Raw genomic sequence first — 21,222 nt, 5'->3', positions numbered from 1 at the left:
TGGCAAGCGCTGTTACTATGCACTTACCAGTAGCGTTGTTTTCATAAAACACGTTACTACTAAAATTGCAAGGCCGTTGTCGGCAGGTCAGGCATAGTAGTAGCGCTTTTATGTAGGAAGCGCTACTACTACGGGCTCCTTATCCACACCAACGGCCCGCACTCGACCTCACTCCCCCCTCACACACTCTCACTCCCGCGTGCCTCCACCGCGCGCTGTCGCTGCCACCCTCCCCCGTGCGTCGTTGTCCCCCGCGCCGGTCTTCTCCCGCCGACCGCCCTCGCCTGTGCCGGCTCTCCTCCCCGCTGGCCACCCTCCCCCGCACCGGCCTCCTCCCCCCCCCCAAACGTCGGTCGTCCTCCACCGAGAGGTACTCCTCTTCCCTCTGGGTTAATTAACTTAGGTGAATTTAGTTCATTAGGTTAACTAAGTTGAACTAAGTGAACTAGCTAGGTTAATTTGGTTTACTAACTAGGTTAATTAGATGTTTTTAGATGTTTGGTTAACTAATTCGGTTACTAAGTAGATGTTAATTAGGTTAGGACAGTAGTGGTACTGGTAATTATATTTTTTAGTTAGGGAAGTAGGTTAGGTAACTAAGTAGATGTTAATTTAGGGCAGTAGTGTTTAGTTTATAGAAAAAGTTCAATATAGTTTTTTTACTATTTTTTAGTAAGTGTTTAATATAATTAGTTAGAAAATTAATAAAACTAGTTAAACTAGTTTATTTTTATTAAGTACTAGTTTATTTTATTTATAGTAAGTGGTTAGTGGAACTAGTTGAATTAATAAAACTAGTTTATTTTTAGTAAGAAATGTAATAGAATTAGTTTATTTTTTTAATTAAACAATTATTCCCGCATCGACGTCGACAATGCATATCCCGCATCCTCGTCATCGACTCGGCAGAGGAGGCCTGCTTGATTAGAGGGGCCATGTCCGGGACTGGGCTCCGTTGGGCTGGTACTGGGAGGTGCTACCTTTCGGGGGGCGCAGCTTGGTGAGGAGCCAGCCCGTCGTTGACCCGAACCTTCTTTGGTGGCGGTCGCATGGGCCAGTGAGAATGCGGAGGCTTGTGGACCCCGCGAAGGTGGTACGTCATTGTGTCAGCGAGGAGAACAAGCACGTCCATCGCTATATGGTTGCGTTGGAGGGCAGATTCTCCAATACCTGGCAGGTTCTTCACGGATCTCACTGGAGCTATGATCCTGTGATGGTTCCTTCTCTTTGGGTGTCCACCGTCCATGCCGATACCCATCGTTCGCTAGGGTTTTAGTTGTATTAGTAATGTTATATGTATGATACTATTCGAGATGTATTAGTGATAATATTCGACGATGTACGGACGAAAGAAATGATTTAGTTTTGCTTATTGAATGCATGCTAATTTGAATACTAATTTATTTTACGATTTGGTTTTGTTTATTGAATGCTCAAATTGGAAAACTAGTCCTACTTTGAATGCTCAAATTGGAGAGCACTATGCAAGGCGTATGTATTTGATTAGTTGATAGCTTATAGGGTTTTTCTTTTTGCAGAAATCAAGGAGCCCTCCATCATCACCGCCGTCGTCCCGGTCACCGACCTCCTCCGACCTTGAGGTGAGACTTGCCAAATCTCCATGTCAATGTTAATCCTATAAGACATTTTGAAATGTTTTTTTATATTTTGAACCATTGAAATGCAATGACCATCAAGTTTGAATGCTCATATGATGTAGACATAAACATGTATATCTTGTGTTGCTCAAATAGGATATGTGCTTTCCCAAGTGGCCGGCCATGTTTGCAGGTTACACCTCCGAGTGGCCTATGTTTTGCCGGAGTGTTGATTAATTTCTGTTCGGGCAAATTTCAGGTGCTCGATATGTCCTTTTTTAGCAAAGGTCATGCCGTATTTTTTTCATGAATTCTGGCATGACTTGTGCTAGAATATGTAGGAAATATCGAGTGACCTGGATTTTCTAGAAAAATAATTAAACGACATTTTAGGTTGACTTTAAGTCTGTCGAGACTCCATACATGACAGTCAACAAATGAGTGAGGGAGAAAGTGTGCACCATATATATGTGAGAGAAGAAGAATCCCGACTGTTGTCATGGGGGTCGTTTTTTTCCTTCTTCTCCTTGTGCCAGACCTTTGGTATGCACTAGGGGAAGGAGGAATAATGACCATCACCGACGGTCGAAAAATCAGTGAGGGAGTATATGTACCATATATGAGAGAGGACGAAGAATCCCGACTGTTGTCGTGGGGGTCGTTTCTCCTTCTCCTTGTGCTAGACCTTTGTTATGCACTAGGGGGAGGAGGAGTAACGACCATCACCAGCGGTCGCAAATGTTAGAGAGGAATCAGTGAGTAAGAGTCTCCACCACATATGTGAGGACGAAAAATCATGACTGTTGTCGTGGGGGTCGCTTCTCATTTGTTCCCGTGTACTAGACATTTTGGTGTAATGCACTCGAGGACGAAGGGAGGAGCAACCATCACCGACGGTCAAATATATACACCACGTGAGCCGAGAGTTTTCAAGAAAAGACTCGGCAGACCGATAGTCAATCCGTGATGAATAATAATGATCTAATTTAGTTTTTGTAGTACATATTTTTAATTGTACAAGTTCAATATTTGAATTATTTGAACCTAGGAAATGTCGTCATCGGACGTCGAAAGTCTCCCGAGGGAGTGCGACTGGTGCAACGACGACCGGGGTCTATGCGACAGGTCTCACCTGGACGAAGGTCGGCGCTTCAGCATTAAGCTCCAGGAGACCTTCGATGTTGAAATGATACGCAACAACGACAAGTTTTTTTCGTAATTAAGCACGACTTCTACTACTTCAACGTGTAATTTTCGTCTTTTGCAATTCGACTAGCTTATCCCATGCCATGCAAGATGCTATGTCTTTGAGAGGCTGGACTTTGAAGATCATGAAAGTATGGAAACAAAGAAAATTCACCTAAGGACCCATCATGGTATGGATTTTGAAATAAATTTGTACAATTCTAAGAGCATAACCCATTTTGGTTGCACGAATTGGGAAGAACTTTGCAAGATGTATGGTTTTTATGATGGTATGCTTGTCACCATGGATCTTGGTGATCCTAACATCGCCGAAGACAATTAGGACATTTGGGTCCTTGTTGATACACTTCCAATTCTACCTCTATGTGAGTTTCTCAAACATAGTTATTAAGTAATTTATATTGTTTATTTCAAAATAGTTGACAGCTTATTTTCATTCTTCAAAGAATGTGCGGAAGATGGTAGACAGAACCTACTACACCGATGGCTCAGAATTAACTTATTAGGAGAAAAATCATCTGATCGCATTTTGTACTGATCTTGAGAATTACAATATCTATTATCAAACTCCTACACATCATGGTCAATACATGCCACTAGTGCACGTGTTGAACTACGGTAACATCCATGGAGATGCCATGGTAAGATTTTTTACTATTACGACATTCGTGCGTGTTTTGCATAAATTCTTTTAAAATTGAACTACATTGCTAACTACGAAGTCATTACTATGTTTTTCAACATTAAATCCCGAAGGATTGTGTGCCTCATCTGATGTTTCAAAATGGTCGCCTTGATATTTTGAACATACGGCCAGGCCATCCTACGTATCACACCTGTCCATATCGGATTTCTAAAACCGGTGAAGACATGACAATCAAAGAATGAAAAAAATGTATGGTCAGTCGTAGGGGGCTACTTGGAAGCAACATTGTGCGAAAGACAAGAATTGGAGACAGGATAATCTCCATTCTCCATAATGGAGAGTCAGGGCCTATCTTATTTTATGCTATTTTACCTAAGAGAAGATAGTAGGTCCTAGCTAATACTCATGATCATGTGCTAGGAATAACTAAGTAGGATTGGTTAGATGACTATGATGATGATTAGTATGACTTGTTATTATGGTATCGAGTAAAAGTTGTATGATCGATGATGATGAGTATGACTTGTTATTATGATACCAATGAAGAGTTATTTATTATTATGATCGATGATGCATGATGCTAAGTTGTTGTATGAGCATGATGAGTTATTATATATATCGGTAGGTGAAATGAACATGGATTAGATTCAAGTGGAGGCAACATGTGGTGCACATCGAAAGTACTACTAATCCAAACTAGATCAAGTTTGGATTAGTAGTACTTTTGACATGCACCATATATTGCCTCCACTTTAATCTACTTCATGTTCACTTCACCCACTGTTATATATAATAACTAATCATGGTCATAAAATAATATGATGAAAGTACTGTATATAAAACCACAACGAAAATAAGTTGTATTTTTAAAAATACAGGAAAAGTTAGCAGCAGCGCTTTTGAGAAGAAACGATATTGCTACTTACTACTATCACTAGCGCTTTCCCAACAAAAGCACTACTGCTAACTAGGTATAGTAGTAGCGCTCCCTGTCCAGCGCTACTGCTACTAGTTAGCTGTAGCGCCTTAGTGGTAGCGCTCGTACAAGCGCTACTGCTAGCTATAAAACAAGAGATACTACTAGGGTTTTCCCTAGTTGTGTATGGCTACATCTTGTGCGCAAGTTGATGGAGGTTAACCATTCAGATAGGCCTGATACGCTTCAGTGGAAACTCTCGATGTCAGGAGTTTTCTGGGTGAAGTCCATATATCTAGATTTAATAGACTCTGGTCAATCCCGAAATCGCTTCATATTTGGAAGATTAAAGTGCCTTTAAAAATAAAAAATGATGTGGCTTGCGCACAAGTGAGTCTGACTATGGATAACTTGGCAAAATAAAGATGGGAGTGTAGTAAACATGCTGCTTTTGCAATCATGATGAAACTATGAAACACCTTTTTCTCAAATGCCCGCTAGGCAGGCTTTTATGGTGTAAGGTACATGTGGTCTTTAACATTACTCCTTCGAATAGTATTACAACGTTATTTGGGTGTGGTTGGATGGATTAGAGCCTCAAATTACAAAACATATTCGAGTCGGGGTGGGTGCATTACTTTGGACTATATGTGGAATTGCTGAAATGGTGTGATCTTTAGCAGACAATCCATTACAATTCTTTTGCAGGTCATCTACAGAGCAACTGCATGGATCCCTATGTAGTCCTTACTCAGCCATGGAAGTCAAGGAGTATATGGCTATTAGGTTCAACCATTGGGAGACGGTAGCAGGGGATACCTACAACTGATTTGAATGGTGATCAGTTATGAAATAGATGTTTAGTCATTTTGTTCTATTTTTGCTGGTTGTGGCACTTTTTTACTATATTTAAGCTCTTCGTGAGAGTTTGTACCGAAATTCAGACTTTGCTTAATAATATGGTTGCATGCATCATATTGATGCAGAGGCCGTGGATAATCCTCTTCAAAAAAATGACCTATCCAAAAGTTCATTTCACGATTTGACCTATGTCACGCATGCTTTTTATTATTATCAGTCACGAACAGTTAAATAATTAGAGAATAATTGCGAGTCACTAATGAAAGTGCGACTGTCCGAGACTTTGGACCATGGGTCACTTATCGACTCTATCATGGGCCTAACCCACGTCTCCGCATACGACGTTATATATATTGACGGTGTTGGCAACTCCAGTCGACACTCTCGTTCCCTCCTCGCACACAACCCTAGCCGTACTCTGTTATTCCTCTCACTGTTGATGCTTTCGATGGTTTCATTTTGTCGACCGCATGCACGACCGTTCGGGAGAGTAAACCTCTGGAACCCTGCCTTTTGCGACCCTGCACTGAGAGAAGGGCGATGAGGCTTTTGGAGAGCGTCTCTGCGTGAGTGCTCCTTGTTTGTCGTCGTCTTGGTCATCCATTTAGACTACTCCCTCGGCATCGAACACATGTCAGCCACCACGGCCGCCAAGAAGAAGGCTATGGAGGCTGCCGCGGCTTTAGGCCGGCCTGTTGGGGGGTATTGATCTGATTATCCCCTATTTACTCCTTCGTGTGCTAGCCGGGTTTGTTGTGTTTATAGATGTTTTGGAGCTTGTTTAGATATCAGTATGATTTATTCACCATGAATTAAATAAATTAATCAAAAAAGGTGCTAATTTACCCATCAAAACCGTGACTACTTGTGGCTAGCTTGAGACCGTTGCGTTTTGTTGGGCATTGGGTAGAGCAAAAAAGGAAGAGAGCAGTTGTAGTAAATAATACAGTAGTAAATGGTAAAAAAAGAGAGTAATCTTGTAACGAAGAAAGAATGGTCAAAAAGAGAAAAAGGAGAAACGGCCTCTGTCCATGGCATGGCCCACCCACGTCGGCTTGGCTACAAAACAAGGCTTCCCTCCCTTCCTTGGCGTCCCCTCTCTCAGTCTCCGTCCTCCTCGCCGTCTGCCACCCACCAAACCACCACAGCGGAAGCGAACCGCCCCGGCGCAGCAGCAGCGATGGCCCTCGCCTTCACCTCCTCCGTCCCCTTCCCGGCCGCCGCTGCCCGCGGTCTGCTGCAGCAGCAGCAGCAGCAGGTCCAGGTCGTCGGAGGCGGCCGCGTGCTCCTCCTCGGGTCAGCACCGTCGCCGGGCTCGGGCACGTTGGTCCTTGCTGTGTCTGTGCCGGCAGTCGGAGGTGCGAAGGCGCCGGCTCCCCTTCGCCGCGCCTGCGCCGCTGGAGACAATGCTTCGCCGTCCGACAAGGAGAAGGTACGTAGGTCCCTTTCCGTCCGGCCGTCACTTTGCTCCGATCCATCGGTTCCACGCCTAGCTTGTTCACTTGTTGCTGAATCTTCCTCCGGTTCGGTCCGGCCGGATGCAGGCCTTTCTGGAGGCCATGGAGGAAGCGCGCGGCAAGTTCCACGCCGTCATCAGCGCCGGCGACAAGACCGTCCTGGAGCGCCTCGCCATCACCGCCAAGGACAGCCTTGGCCTCCTGGCGAGCATGACGAAGGATCATCCCTTCCCGCTCCCCGACGCCATGTACCAGGTACATACATCTCCGCCTTCCTCCTCTCCTACACCATCTCCATCTCCATCTCCATCTCCATCTCCATCTCCATCTTGATGCGCGCGCTTCTTCCTCTCGTCCTACACTCCATGCCGTATGGATCTATCATTGATTCACCTGTCTCGTACGCACGCATGCCTGCAGGAGGTGGCGCGCATCACTTGGGCGTTCCTGGAGGTAGAGGGCGAGTGCGAGGGCGGCTACGCCAGCGCCGACACCGTGCAGGCCGCCATCGATGCCTTGCGCAACATGTCCGTGACCTTCCTCGGCTCCGGCGTGGATGACCCGGAGTGGCACCCGGCTTTTCTCGGCGACGTCTCCGACGAGGAAGACAAGGCCAACTACCTGCTCAACCTGGCCAACGGCTTCTGCCTGTTCCACTTTAAGCTGCTGTGTCGTTACCGCCAGGCTTCTCCGGCCATGGAGGAGGAGGCTCCCGTCGTCGCCTACAAGTACCCGTACCAGGCCATGCTGGTGCAGAATGACAAGGATCTCGCCGAGCACCTCCGCACCACCGCCAAGGACTGCCAAGGATTCCTCGCAAGAATGATGGCCAAAGTTCGCGTCTTGCCTCTCCCCGATGTCGTCTGCGAGGTACAAACAAGGTCCATCCATCCATCCATCGTTCATCTTTCATCGCATCCGCATGCTCCGTCGCTAATTTGGGGACACGTCTGCGTCTGCGTGCAGGAGCTCATTGCCATCGGCAAGTCCTTTGTCAGGGTCGAGGTCGAATGCGACAAGGGATGCGCCACCACCGGCAGCGTCGTGGCTGCGATGGACGGCCTCACGCGCGTCACCGAGATCATCGCCGGCAGTGGCAGGGCGAAAACCCTCAAGCCCTACGACCTGAGGCCCATCGTCGCCATCACCGGCGACCAAGAGAAGCTGGCCTTCATGTGGGATTTGGCCGCCGCATTCAGCGTCCACTTCTACGACGTCAAGTTCCGTTGCGCTGACTTCTTCTGATGTTTTATGCCTAGTGCTTGTGCGGGCTGAAAGAAGAACTGCCATATGCTCCTAGTAGCTTCTGTGTTGGATCCAAAATTTTAAATAGCGCGCTAAGCCTCTTAGCGGCGGACCTCTTCTAAACGCTATAGCGTGCTATTGCGGAGCTATAGCGCGCTATTTATAATGTTTGTTCATTTGTTTGGACCAAAGTCTTTTAGCGCAAGACCTTTTGTAAACGCTATAACGTGCTATAACGAAGCTATATATAGCGGGCTATTTAAAACCATGGTTGGATCTCATATTCTGAAAACTATTGATTTGATCTTAGCTAGAAACATCAAGTCATGATCCTTATCTATCTATCTATCTATTTTGGTTTCAATTTCCTAAATTTACCTCCTCAGCTTGATCTGTGATGTTCTACTGTATCTGTATGGCTCTGCTTGAAATTTTGTTTCATTCAGGCATTCATATTCACAACAGAGCATACAAAACATTCGTTTGTGTTCCTTTGTGAAAAACTCTGCTCCTCTAGTGTCAAATTCTGAACTTTAATGCTAACTCAACCAAATTATGACTACCCAATCTCCCTATCAAATGACAAATGCCATATGCTTCTGCCTAGCCTTCAACTATCTCATACAAAAAGCAATATTTGGGGAAGTCATCATCTTCGTTCAACAAGCAATAATCTTCAACGAAGGACTCATCTACCGCGAAGACGGAGCCTACCTCTTTGGCAATCCTGCAAAAGAAAGTTAGGGCGATGGCGCGAAGTAGTAGTAGTTTCTAGGGCCATTTGCATTTCTGTCCCTAAGTCGAACCACCTACTCAGATTTGTCCCTAATTTCGAAGTCTGCTTAAATTTGCCCCTCCGCCGTCATGTGGTCTTATAGAAATGCCCCTCCGAGCCGTTACCGTTCAGTCAAGGTTGTTTGACCGCTAACCAGCCGTTTCTTTGACATTTTTGCCCTTGTGTCCATGTGCCACTTACTGGTGGGTCTCACTCTCAAAAAATAAAATGAAAAAACACTTTCTCTCACCCCCTCTCTCTCACTGATAACTTACATGTGGGGCCAATCTAGAAAAGGACTATTCAAACTTGATATTAGGCCCACTGTTATTGGATTATTAATATTTTCTGCATATTTTGTTTCAATTAATTGTTGATTAGGCCAACAGTGACTGACGGCGACCACTTGCCATGGCGGTGGCACGTCGGGAGGCCGCGAGGAGGCTGGACGAGGGAAGCAGGCGATAGCCCTGGATCTGCCGCATCCAGGGATGTTTTCTCCGGACCATATGGTCGCCGGAGCGAACGGTAGCGACCATTCCCGCGGCGGCTTTGGATCGAGCAAGTGGGGGGGCTACCATGCGAGGGGGAGAGGGGAAGCTCCGTGACATTAACGAGCTCACTAGGAGCACGATGACGGCGCCGCTGTGGCTCGAAGAAGACCGAAGCGAGGACTTCAACCATGGCGGCCATGGCAGAGCACAGAACTCGCGGGGAAGACGACCCGAGGTTATAGGTCTTGCTATGGAGGATGCTCGCGGCCTCTGATGTACACCATGACGCCCGGGGAGCGGCTAGGATCCATCGGCGTGCTTCAATGGCATCAAATCGACAGTGCCAATCCGAGGCCGGAGGCGATGCAGATGCATCCTGGCTCTTGGTACTGGACTTCTCTGGTCAAATTCGTCGGCTGGGGCAGCGATGTCATGCCGTACGAGCATCCTGGCGAGCTAGCGATGCCTGGGGTTTCCGTTGCCCATGTGCTGGACTGAGTACGGCGACAGGGCGGCCTCCGGTGGGCTTGCGGGAGAGGGCTAGAGGAGGGGAGAGAGAAAAAGGGTGAGCGACAGAGAGAGAATGAGGGCGAGTGGGTTGTGGCGTCACGGAAGACCAGCAACGGCGGTGGCGGCCATTCAACACCCTCGCCAGAGTTGAGAGAGAGAGTGGTTGTCGGCCTGTCATTGGGCAGGGAGAGAGACTTGAGAGAGAGAAGTAGCTTGTCCTTTTTCCCTTTTTTTCTAGTTGGGTCCACCTATAAGTGTGTGTGTGAGAGAGAGGGGTGAGAGAAAGGGTTTTTGTTTTATTTTTTGAGAATGGGCCCCACCCATAAGTGGCACAAGGAGACAGGGGCAAAAATGTCAAAGAAATGGTCAGATAGCGGTCAAATGGCTTTGACTGGACGGTAACGGTACGGAAGGGCATTTCTATAAGGACACTTAACGGCAGAGGGGCAAATTTGAGCACACTTCGAAATTAAGGACAAATCTAAGTAGTGGGTTCGAGTTAGGGACACAAATGTAAAAGACCCTAGTTTCTACGGAAGCAAAACCATTTATTATGTAAACTTATGATCACATTTTGTACTTCATGGCGTGGCCGGGTGCATATAACTATTGCCAAATTTCCCTCCTCTCTTCGATCTTTGATGTTCTACCCTATGAGTTCAATCATGTGTGTGTATTTCAAATTTGGCTTCATTCTGGCATTCATATTCACATCAGAGCATATGAAAATGTTGCGCAGGCTGCATGATCGTTTGAGTTAATTTTTGAAAAATCCTGGTCTCGTGATTGCCTTGATGCTGATGACAAGGAGAAACTGTCTCTGCTCCTGTAGCGTCAAAATCCGAACTGTGATGCTAACTGTACCAAGTTATGGTTGGTTTTACGTAAATGAATTATGTTTCCTTCAAAAAACCAGTGATGTTTCTGTATCAACCTATCAACTGGATCACACTTGTACGTATGTGCTCCTTAGATCGTTGGATCTCATCCACTTTTTGATCCCACCCTGCATGCGTACGGTAGTTAGAGCATCTCTGTGACATCGTCGATAAAATCTGCAACTCATGGCCTTAAGGCGCAATTGACTTTGCACGTCCTTTGATGCATGAAAGTTTATAATAAATGTTTTTTGGTGCCTGCTTATACCTCGCAAACACCTTTTTACCGCTGCATCCACCATTCAAATGCTTTATGATCTGTACCTAAGTGGGGCTCATCCATATGTATAACCCGCTATGGTGGCAACCCATCTCTCGTATTCTCTGCAAAAAGGTACAAGTATAGCATAATAAAATATATTGGCTCTCCTCTCGCAGGCAACAAACATACTTAATCAATCTTTGCTAATTTAAATCAACCATATTTTTTAAACCACACTATTGTTTTTGATTTTTTAATATATATTTGAACTCCCGGCGCGACCTTTAGAATGAGATCCCTCTTGAATAGATTTAAACATGTTTAAGTTTGAACATTTGAAATGAGTGAAATCGGTTTTCTGAAGAAGTTAAATAGGCTTTTTGAATTGAGTGAAGCCAGTTTCTCGAAATGAGTGAAATCCCTTTTGCATACATATGATTTTTTTTCTGAAATAAGTGGAATAGTTTTTTTAATTCAGTGAAACCAGTTTTATGAATTGAGCGAAATCATTGTTTGAATGAGTGAAGTAATTTTTGAAATGAGTGAAATATAATTTTTTGAAACAAGCGAGATATGTTTTATGAAGCGAGCGAATTTCTTTAAATGAGTGAAATAAAATTTTAAATTAGCGAAACACTGAAAAACACTTTTATGAAATAGCGGAACAATATTATGTTTTATGAAAGTGATTTCAAAGATAATTGAGAAAAAAAACTAGTGAAAGATGAGAAATAAGTTATTTTAAATATGTGAAATTGACTATTTCAAACACTCTAAATTGTAGTGTTGATGTCCACGTATTTCACTCAATTTTTTAGTGTGTTTGTCAAGTTACTTATTCCGCCGCGTCAAAATATGTGAAATTGGTTATTTGGAATATGAGAATTTGGTTCTTTCATTATGCAGAATTTATTATTAAGAATATACTTAACTTCTATTTTACTAATATATCAAACATATATGTGCCATTGTGAGTTCCATATTCCAGTTGGTGAAAATGAGCGAAACACTAGAAAAAACTTTTATGAAATAGTGAAACAATCTAATGTTTTATGAAAGTGATTTCAAAGATAATTGAAATATATAAAATAAAATATATCTCAAACATAACCAAAATTGGTTTTGCTCTAAAGGTCTTGGCACCAGGAATTCAAATATACAAAAAGTTTCAATAATCAACATTTGGTTCAAAAGATATGAATCAAATCAAAATATGAGGATGAAAATAAAATGCATGTCATATGTATGGCGTGAGAGAATGCATGCATGCATACACCGTTCTCTCCACTCTAATTGTCTCCCTTCTGTAAGAGCTGACAATATCTGACACTAGTACATATATTGCTATGTGTAATCTGATATATGAAAATAGAGTATAAAACTTGCAAGGATCTTGACGAAAGTGACGAATGGTGGATTGCCCACCTGTACATACTGGCACCGATTAAATTACTTATTCGGTTTATGCCTCCTAAATCTCCTCCCACCACTGAACCAAATCTCGCAGCTGCTGCCACTCGAGCCTCCTCCCATACCCCGGTGCTCCTCCTCCTAGGTTCCCGATCGCCTTCTCATGTCACTATTGAGCTGACCACCGCATCCTCAAGCATCAGGGAGGTCAGGAATCGGGCCATGCCACTTCTTTTTGATACATGTGTATGTTTTTTTGCAAAGGGTAATATATTAATATGGAGATGATATAAATTACACCGAACTCTGCAACGACATAATGTCAAGACCTAGTTGAGACATTGAGGATAGACACAACCAAAAAGCATAAAAAGAAGAGAGGTGACACGATCAACGACACACAAATAGCAAACTAGCGACAATGGCATCCACTGCCCTGGACAACACACGAACTATCGGAAAGATTCTATGAAATCAGCACTTCATCAAGGGAACGTTGTGCATGCACCGCCGTTGCTAGATCGAAGCATTGGAGGTTAGATATTGGGTTTTCACCTTGGAGTGCACGTCTAAAGATTCTCCAAAGCAATGCATTTAACAAAGGTAACAATGCGTAAACACGATCATTACCATGTGCAACCATCATAGGAGATACCTAAGGTTTTCACTCCGGAGCTCGAGGCCCGGTACTCGGGATAGCACCACCGAACTGAACACTATGTGTTGTGCCACCAATTGCTGAAGAAGGCGATTCTCCATGGAGGTACGTACGTACCCACACAACATGATCATGGGAAATTAAAATCCAAACCATTTCATGGCATACATTCGAGGAGACAACCGCCCACTAGAGAATCCCTGATATGGACATAACTGTTCCACAACCTCTGCTGGCGAGTACGGTCCAAGGGTTGTAAAGCGGGACCATTGCATTAAGAGATGATCAAACATAGGTATAGAAAGTAAAATTGACATAGAGAAGATGTCTTTATTACTCATTGATCAAGTGTACATACAATGAGGTGCTTTCTGTTGGGGAACGTAGCATGCAATTTCAAAAAAAAAATTATGCTCATGCAAGATCTATCTAGGAGATGCATAGAAACGAGAGGGGGAGAGTCTGTCCACGTACCCTCATAGACCGAAAGTGGAAGCATTTGAAAACGCGGTTGATGTAGTCGAACTTCTTCTCATTCGGACCGATCAAGCACCGAACGTACGGCACCTCCGAGTTTGCTCACGTTCAGCTCGATGACATCTCTCGAACTCTTGATCTAGCAAAGTGTCGAGGGAGAGTTCCGTCAGTACGATGGCGTGGTGACGGTGATGGTGAAGTGATCCGCGCAGGGCTTCGCCTAAGCACTACATGAATATGACCGGAGGCGTAAACTGTGGAAGGGGGCGCCGCACACGGCAAACAATGTTTGTTGTGTGTTCTAGCGGTGCCCCCCTCATATATATAGGTTGGAGGGGAGGAGAGGAAGCCAAGGGGGCACCCCAAGTAGGAGGAATCCTACTTGGGCACCTCCAAATTCGGCCTCCCCCCTTTCCTATTCCTATTCGGAGTAGGAAGGGAAGAGGGGGAAGGGGGAATCCTATTCCCTGTTTCCTTTCCTCCTTCCCCTTTCCTTCTCCAATTTGGCCAGCCCATATGGGGGGGGGGGGCGCACCAGCCCCTTTGTGGCCGGTGTGTTTCCCCTCTTAGCCGATAAGGCCCATATAGTTTGCCAGGGGTAGCCCGGAACCCCTTCCGGCGGCCCGATACATACCCGGTAACCCTAGAACACTTCCGGTGTTCGAATACTATCGTACCATATATGAATCTTTACCTATCAACCATTTTGAGACTCCTCGTCATGTCCGTGATCTCATCCGGGACTCCAAACAACATTCTGTCACCAAATCACATAACTCATATAATACAAATCGTCATCGAACGTTAAGCGTGCGGACCCTACGGTTTCCAGAACTATGTAGACATGACCGAGACACCTCTCCGGTCAATAACCAATAGTGGAACCTGGATGCTCATATTGTGTCACGCCCTCGATGTGGCTATATCTCCGACGTGTTGAGGCACGACTTAGAGGCATAACCGCATTGAAAGCAATGTCGCAAGTGAGGTAATCTTCACAACAACCCATGTAATACAATAAGGGAATAAGAGTAACATAGTTGGCTTACACTCGCCACGTCACACAAATAGCATTAATAACATTACATTCATCCAAGTACACTCAAGGTCCGACTACGGAACCAAAATAAAGATAAACCCCAAATGCAACATAGTCCCCGATCGCCCCAACTGGGCACCACTACTGATCATCTGGGAAAGACACGTAGTATCGTCTTGAGTCCTCATCGAACTCCCACTTGAGCTCAGTTGAATCTCCTGGAATGGTATCATCGGTCCCTGCATCTGGTTTTGGAAGGAATCTGTGAGTCACGGGGACTCAACAATCTCACACCCTCGCGATCAAGACTATTTAAGCTTATAGGAAGGGTAAAAGGTATGATGTGGAGCTGCAGCAAGCGACTAGCATATATGGTGGCTATCATACGCAAATGAGAGCGAGAAGAGAAGGCAAAGGCACGGTCGAACAACTATGATCAAGAAGTGATCCTAGAACAACCTACGTCAAATATAACTCCAACACCGTGTTCACTTCCCGGACCCCGCTGAGAAGAGACCATCACGGTAACACACGCGGTTGATGCATTTTTAATTAAGTTAAGTTTCAGGTTATCTACAACCGGAGATTAACAAATTCCCATCTGCCCATAACCGCGGGCACGGCTTTCGAAAGTTCAAATCCCTGCAGGGGAGTCCCAACTTAGCCCATCACAAGCTCTCACGGTCAACGAAGGATATTCCTTCTCCCAAGACAATCCGATCAGACTCGGCATCCTGCTTACAAGACATCTCGACAATGGTAAAACAAGTCCAGCAACACCACCCGAATGTGCCGACAAATCCCGATAGGAGCTGCACATATCTCGTTCTCAGGGCACACCGGATAAGCAATCCGTACAACTAAAACCAGCCCTCGAGTTTCCCCGAGGTGGCGCTGCAAGGGGCTCTAGTTTGGACCAACACTCAGAGGAGCACTGGCCCGGGGGGTTTAATAAAGATGACCCTCGGGCTCCGGAAACCAAGGGAAAAAGAGGCTAGGTGGCAAACGGTAAAACCAAGGTTGGGCATTGCTGGAGGAGTTTTATTCAAGGCAAACTGTCAAGGGGTTCCCATTATAACCCAACCGTGTAAGGAACGCAAAATCCGGGAACATAACACCGATATGACGGAAACTAGGGCGGCAAGAGTGGAACAAAACACTAGGAATAAGGCCGAGCCTTCCACCCTTTACCAAGTATATAGGTGCATTAAGATAATCAAGATAATATGGTGATATCCCAACAACAAACATGTTCCAACAAGGAACAATCTCCAATCTTCACCTGCAACTAGCAACGCTATAAGAGGGGCTGAGCAAAGCGGTAACATAGCCAAACAACGGTTTGCTAGGACAAGGTGGGTTAGAGGTTTGACATGGAAATTTGGGAGGCATGATAAGCAAGTGGTAGGTATCGTAGCATAGGCATAGCAAAAGAGCGAGCATCTAGCAAGCAAATATAGAAGTGATTTCGAGGGTATGATCATCTTGCCTGCAAAGCTCTCTGAGTTGACTTGATCCTCGTAAGCGTACTCAATGGGCTCCTCGATCACGTACTCGTCTCCCGGCTCTACCCAAAGCAAGACAATAAGCAAAAGGGAACACAATCAACCACGTGCAATGCTCAAACAACATGATGCGAAACATGGTATGATATGCGGGATGCGGTATGCGATGCATATGTATGATTTGGAAAGGAATGATTGAACCTGGCCTCAACTTGGAAAACCAAGAGTGCCACTGGAAAGGTGAGTTGATTTCGATTGAAATCGATATAAAGATCACCGGAATCGGATGCACGGTTTGGAAATGACAAGCAAAACAAATATGGCACCGGTCTGCGATTAACAGCACGAGGCCATATAAATGCATCAAGAACAACAAGATACTGCACCCAAACATAGCAACAAAATACATGGCAGGGATCCACTCATGATGCTTGCAAAATATGAACACTGAGCTATGGCTAATTCACTCAATAGCAGGTTCAGACAAGCATGGCAAAAGTGCAAAAGATTACAGGTTTCAAACTTAGTGAAAATAACAAGTCAGGAATTTAACATCAGGAAGCAATGTTTAGAGCACGAAAACAACATGCTACAGGAACATATCATGGCAAATCAAGGCATGGCATGAAGCTACTCAAAGCATACAACAAAAGTCCCTTAGTGACCATAATCCAAAAGGGATCAGAAAATATAATTGCAAGCATGTGAACATAGCAAAAACATAAACAAATTCAGACTTGGTGAAAAACTGGAGCATTGCAAAACAGATAACAAGTAGGCATGTTTATGAGCTCGATGCACTCACTACGAGGCATTGAATGACAAACTAAGTATACACCCAGCAAGTAGACATGGCATAGAAGCTAGACATGTCAAGAACAACAACATAGCATGCACGGATCAACTACAACAAGCTCGGCAAAATTGCTAAACATGTTAACAATCTGCCAGAAACATTTTATAGCAAAAGTAGAGCTCGATTGACTCAAGCTAGGGTGCTCCATAAATGCAAACAAAGACATGGATGGATAGAGCACCACAATATCTACAGAACATCCTTACTGATCATGCTCAAAAGAGGCACGGATCACTAGGAATCAACATGAATATATGGCATAAAAATTACAGCAGGGCAATGACTTAGAATATTCCGAAGTCCTTGAAATCAGCAACATTAAGTAAGCTACTTAGCATGCTTGTGCTAGTCACCACACAGATAACAAAAATACATGGCATACACCCCTGTAAAGATGGCATGGCATACTTCAAAACACAAGTAGAGCTCAGGATCATAGCGTGCACACATTAATCATGGCAAAAATGACAAAAGTGCATTTGCTGAAACAGATCTGAAACTAACATCACATAGCCCTCTTCCAACAGCATTTTGGGCATCAAGATGAGCTCAAATGAAAATGATGCAATGAGGCAAAATGATGTACTCGTCGAGACGAACATTTTGATATGCTACACGCACCAATCGGAGCTATGGATGCAGAGTTATGATGCGTCAAAGTATGAAAAAATTATCTGGGATTAGGGTTTCGGGGGAAAGTCAACCGAGAGATCTCATATCTGGATCACGGGGAACTGTAGCGGCTCGTCTCCCGAAGGTCGCCGGAAAACCTGTTCGCCGGAGAGAAGATGACGGCGGCCGGAGTCGGACGCCGGAGAGGTCGCTCGCGCCGGGCAGCGGAGGTGGCCGCGGGCGACGAGGTCGCCGGAGCGGTGAGCAGCGGCGCGGCTCGGCTCCCTGTGGCTCGGGCGGGGCGGCGGATGAGCTACCGGAGCAGGGCGGCTCCGGTGGCGGAGCTTCGCTGGCGCAGGAGGAGGAGATGGGGTGGCACCGATCCGCGGCGGCGGGGAGCAGGTGGGCCGTGGGGGCCCAGTGCGGGCCTGGCGGGCCCGCACGGCGGCGACGAAGTGGGGCTCTCCCACAGGCGACGTGGCGCGTCCCTATTGGACGATGGCGGCGGCGGCGGGACGTCCGGCCGGAACGGACATTTTCCGGCTCGCTGAGAGGGGATTTAGGGTTTCGGGAAGAGGAGATCCGGGAATGAAATGGAGGGGTCTTTATATAGGCGTAGAGGGAGCTAGGAAGCTCCAAATGAGGTGCGGTTTGCGGCCACGCGATCGTGATCGAACGACCTAGGTGATGGAGGAGGTTTAGGTGGGTTTTGAGCCACTTTGGGGGGGTGTTGGGCTGCAACACACATGAGGCCTTTTCGGTCCCTCGGTTAACCGTTGGAGTATCAAACGAAGTCCAAATGGCACGAAACCTGACAGACGGTCTACTGGTAGTAAACCGAGGCCGCATGACAAGTCTCGGTCAAATCCGAAAACGTTTAACACCCGCACACGAAAAGAGGTAGAAAGGGACACCGGAGGACATAGGAGCGCCGGAATGCAAAACGGACAACGGGGAAAATGCTCGGATGTATGAGACGAACACGTATGCAAATGCAATGCACATGATGACATGATATGAGATGCAAGACAAAGACACAAACACACGGAGACAAAAACCCGACAACGAGGTACTATCATAACTTAGTGCCGGAAACGGCAAGAGTTGGAATACAAATAAGGTAGGCTACATCCGGGATGCTACAACACTCCACCACTACGAAAGGATCTCGTCCCGAGATCTAGGACTGGAAAAACTCCGGGTACTCAGAACGGAGGTGATCCTCGCGTTCCCAGGTGGCTTCACGGTCGGAATGATGTGACCACTTGACTTTCAGGAATTTGATTGACTTGTTGCGAGTCTTGCGCTCAGTTTCTTCAAGAATAGCAACAGGGTGCTCACGATAAGACATGTCTTCTTGGAGATCAATGTCTTCAAAGTTGACGGTCCGGTCAGGAGTCTTGAAACACTTGCGGAGTTGAGAGACATGAAACACGTCGTGCACGTTTGCAAAGTTGGAGGGAAGCTCAAGTTGATAGGCGAGATCACCTCTTTTGCCAATGATCTTGAAAGTACCCACGTATCTAGGGGCAAGCTTCCCTTTGGTACCGAAGCGACGAGTACCTTTGATTGGAGAAACGCAGAGGTAGACATGGTCTCCGATCTCGAAAGCCAAGTCACGATGCTTGCTATCATAGTAACTCTTCTGGCGCGATTTCGCGGCTCTGAGATTTTCACGAATGACTTTGCACATTTCTTCAGCCTCTGTGATCAAGTCATTGCCAAGAAGTTGGTGTTCACCAGTCTCTGACCAGTTAAGAGGAGTACGACACTTTCTGCCATAGAGAATTTCGAATGGGGCCTTGCCCGAACTCGCTTGAAAGCTGTTGTTGTAGGAGAAGTCGGCATATGGAAGACAATCTTCCCACTTCATACCAAAAGAGATGACACAAGCCCTGAGCATATCTTTAATAATTTGATTTACTCGCTCGACTTGGACACTAGTTTGAGGATGAAAAGCTGTGCTGCAGCGAATGTTGGTGCCCATGGCCTTCTGAAAAGAATCCCAAAACTTGGAGGTGAAGATGCTGCCACGATATGAAGATATCAACTACGGAATGTCGTGCAGAGAGACAATCCTGGAGGTATATAGCTCTGCCAACTGAGCTGCTGTGATAGATTCTTTGATAGGAAGGAAATGAGCCTCTTTAGTGATCTTGTCGATGACAACAAAGATAGCATCATTGCCACGCTTGGACTTTGGAAATCCAGTCACGAAGTCCATCTCAATATGGTCAAACTTCCATTCTGGAATGGCAAGAGGTTGGAGGAGACCAGCTGGTCGTTGGTGTTCTGCTTTCACTCTTCTGCAGACATCACATTCATTCACGAACTGAGCAATCTCGCGCTTCATTCGAGTCCACCAAAACGACTGCTTGAGGTCATGGTACATCTTTGTACTTCCAGGGTGGATAGAGAGGAGGGAATTATGAGCTTCGTTCAAAATGACTTTGCGAAAGTCACCTTTAGGCACAACAATGCGATCCTCGAAGAATAGAGTATCCTTGTCATCGAGACGATAGCACTTGTACTTGGGTTGACTCTTGGCAATCCCAATCTTCACCTTCTTCACCATAGCATCAAGAAGTTGAGCCTCGCGAATCTGATCTTCCAAAGTAGGAGAGACTTGGAGGTTGGCCAGAAATCCTTGAGGAACAACTTGCAGATTGAGTTTGCGGAAAGCTTCACAAAGCTCGGGTTGGTAAGGCTTGAGAATCAAACTGTTACAGTAAGCCTTTCTGCTCAATGCGTCAGCAATTACATTAGCCTTGCCTAGAGTATATTCGATACTCAGATTATACTCTTGAATCATTTCGACCCAACGAGTCTGCCTGAGGTCGAGATTAGGCTGAGTGAAGATGTACTTGAGACTCTTATGATCAGTGAAGATGTCCACTTTTCTTCCCAATAAGAGATGTCTCCAAGTTAAAAGAGCATGGACAACTGCCGCCAACTCGAGGTCATGAGTGGGGTAGTTCTTTTCGTTGGGCTTCAACTGGCGAGAGGTATAGGCCACAACTTTCTTCTCTTGCATCAGCACTGCACCAAGACCTTGAAGGGAAGCATCACAGAAGACCTCGAACGGTTTGGATTCATCAGGAGGAGTCAGAACTGGAGCAGTGACTAACTTCTCTTTCAGGGTGTTGAAAGCGATGTCACATTCAAGAGACCAGACATACTTCACATGCTTCTGCAAGAGGTTGGAAAGAGGCTTCGGGATCTTTGAGAAGTTCTCAACGAACCTTTGACAATAGCTTGCTAGCCCAAGGAAGCTGCGGAGTTGCTTCACATTCTGAGGTGGTTCCCAATTCACAATTGCAGACACCTTCTTAGGATTAACCTCTATGCCCTTGCAAGATATGATATGTCCAAGGTAGAGAACCTCATCGAGCCAAAACTCGCACTTTGAAAACTTCGCATAGAACTGATGTTCTCTGAGTTTATTGAGCACCAAACGCAAGTGCTTGGCATGATCCTCCTTGTTCTTGGAAAAGACCAAAATGTCATCGAGGTAGACCAAGACGAAGTCATTTGTATAGGCGTTGAAGATAAAATTCATCATGCGAGAGAATGTCGGAGGAGCGTTGACGAGGCCGAAAGACATGACAATGTATTCATATGAACCATAGCTTGTTCTGAATGCTGTCTTGGGGATATCTTGTTCACGAATGCGAATTTGGTGATAGCCCATAGGGAGATCAAGCTTGGAGAATACTTGAGCATCTTTGAGTTGTTCAAACAGCTCGTTGATGTTGGGAAGTGGGTACTTGTTCTTTATGGTTTTCTTGTTCAATGGAAGGTAGTCGACACAAAGTCG

The 21,222-nt window shown here is 45.6% G+C and overlaps 1 protein-coding gene across 1 annotated transcript; it reads left to right on the top strand.

Moving 5' to 3' along the window:
• The first annotated feature begins 6,335 nt into the window (after positions 1-6,335).
• LOC125551840 (uncharacterized) lies at positions 6,336-8,192 on the top strand. The gene is made up of 4 exons (XM_048715237.2): positions 6,336-6,659; positions 6,772-6,939; positions 7,105-7,554; positions 7,651-8,192. Exons 1-4 carry the CDS (start codon positions 6,408-6,410, stop codon positions 7,927-7,929), a joined length of 1,149 nt encoding a protein of 382 aa, XP_048571194.1. The 5' UTR covers positions 6,336-6,407; the 3' UTR covers positions 7,930-8,192.
• Positions 8,193-21,222: the final 13,030 nt, after the last annotated feature.

Source organism: Triticum urartu, chromosome 1A (assembly GCF_056163025.1).
Source record: "Triticum urartu cultivar PI428250 chromosome 1A, HENAU_Tu73, whole genome shotgun sequence".
In the NCBI taxonomy this organism is placed as follows: Eukaryota; Viridiplantae; Streptophyta; class Magnoliopsida; order Poales; family Poaceae; genus Triticum; species Triticum urartu.
The sequence above is the reverse complement of the archived record's forward strand: the minus strand, read 5'-3'. Positions and strand labels throughout refer to the sequence as shown.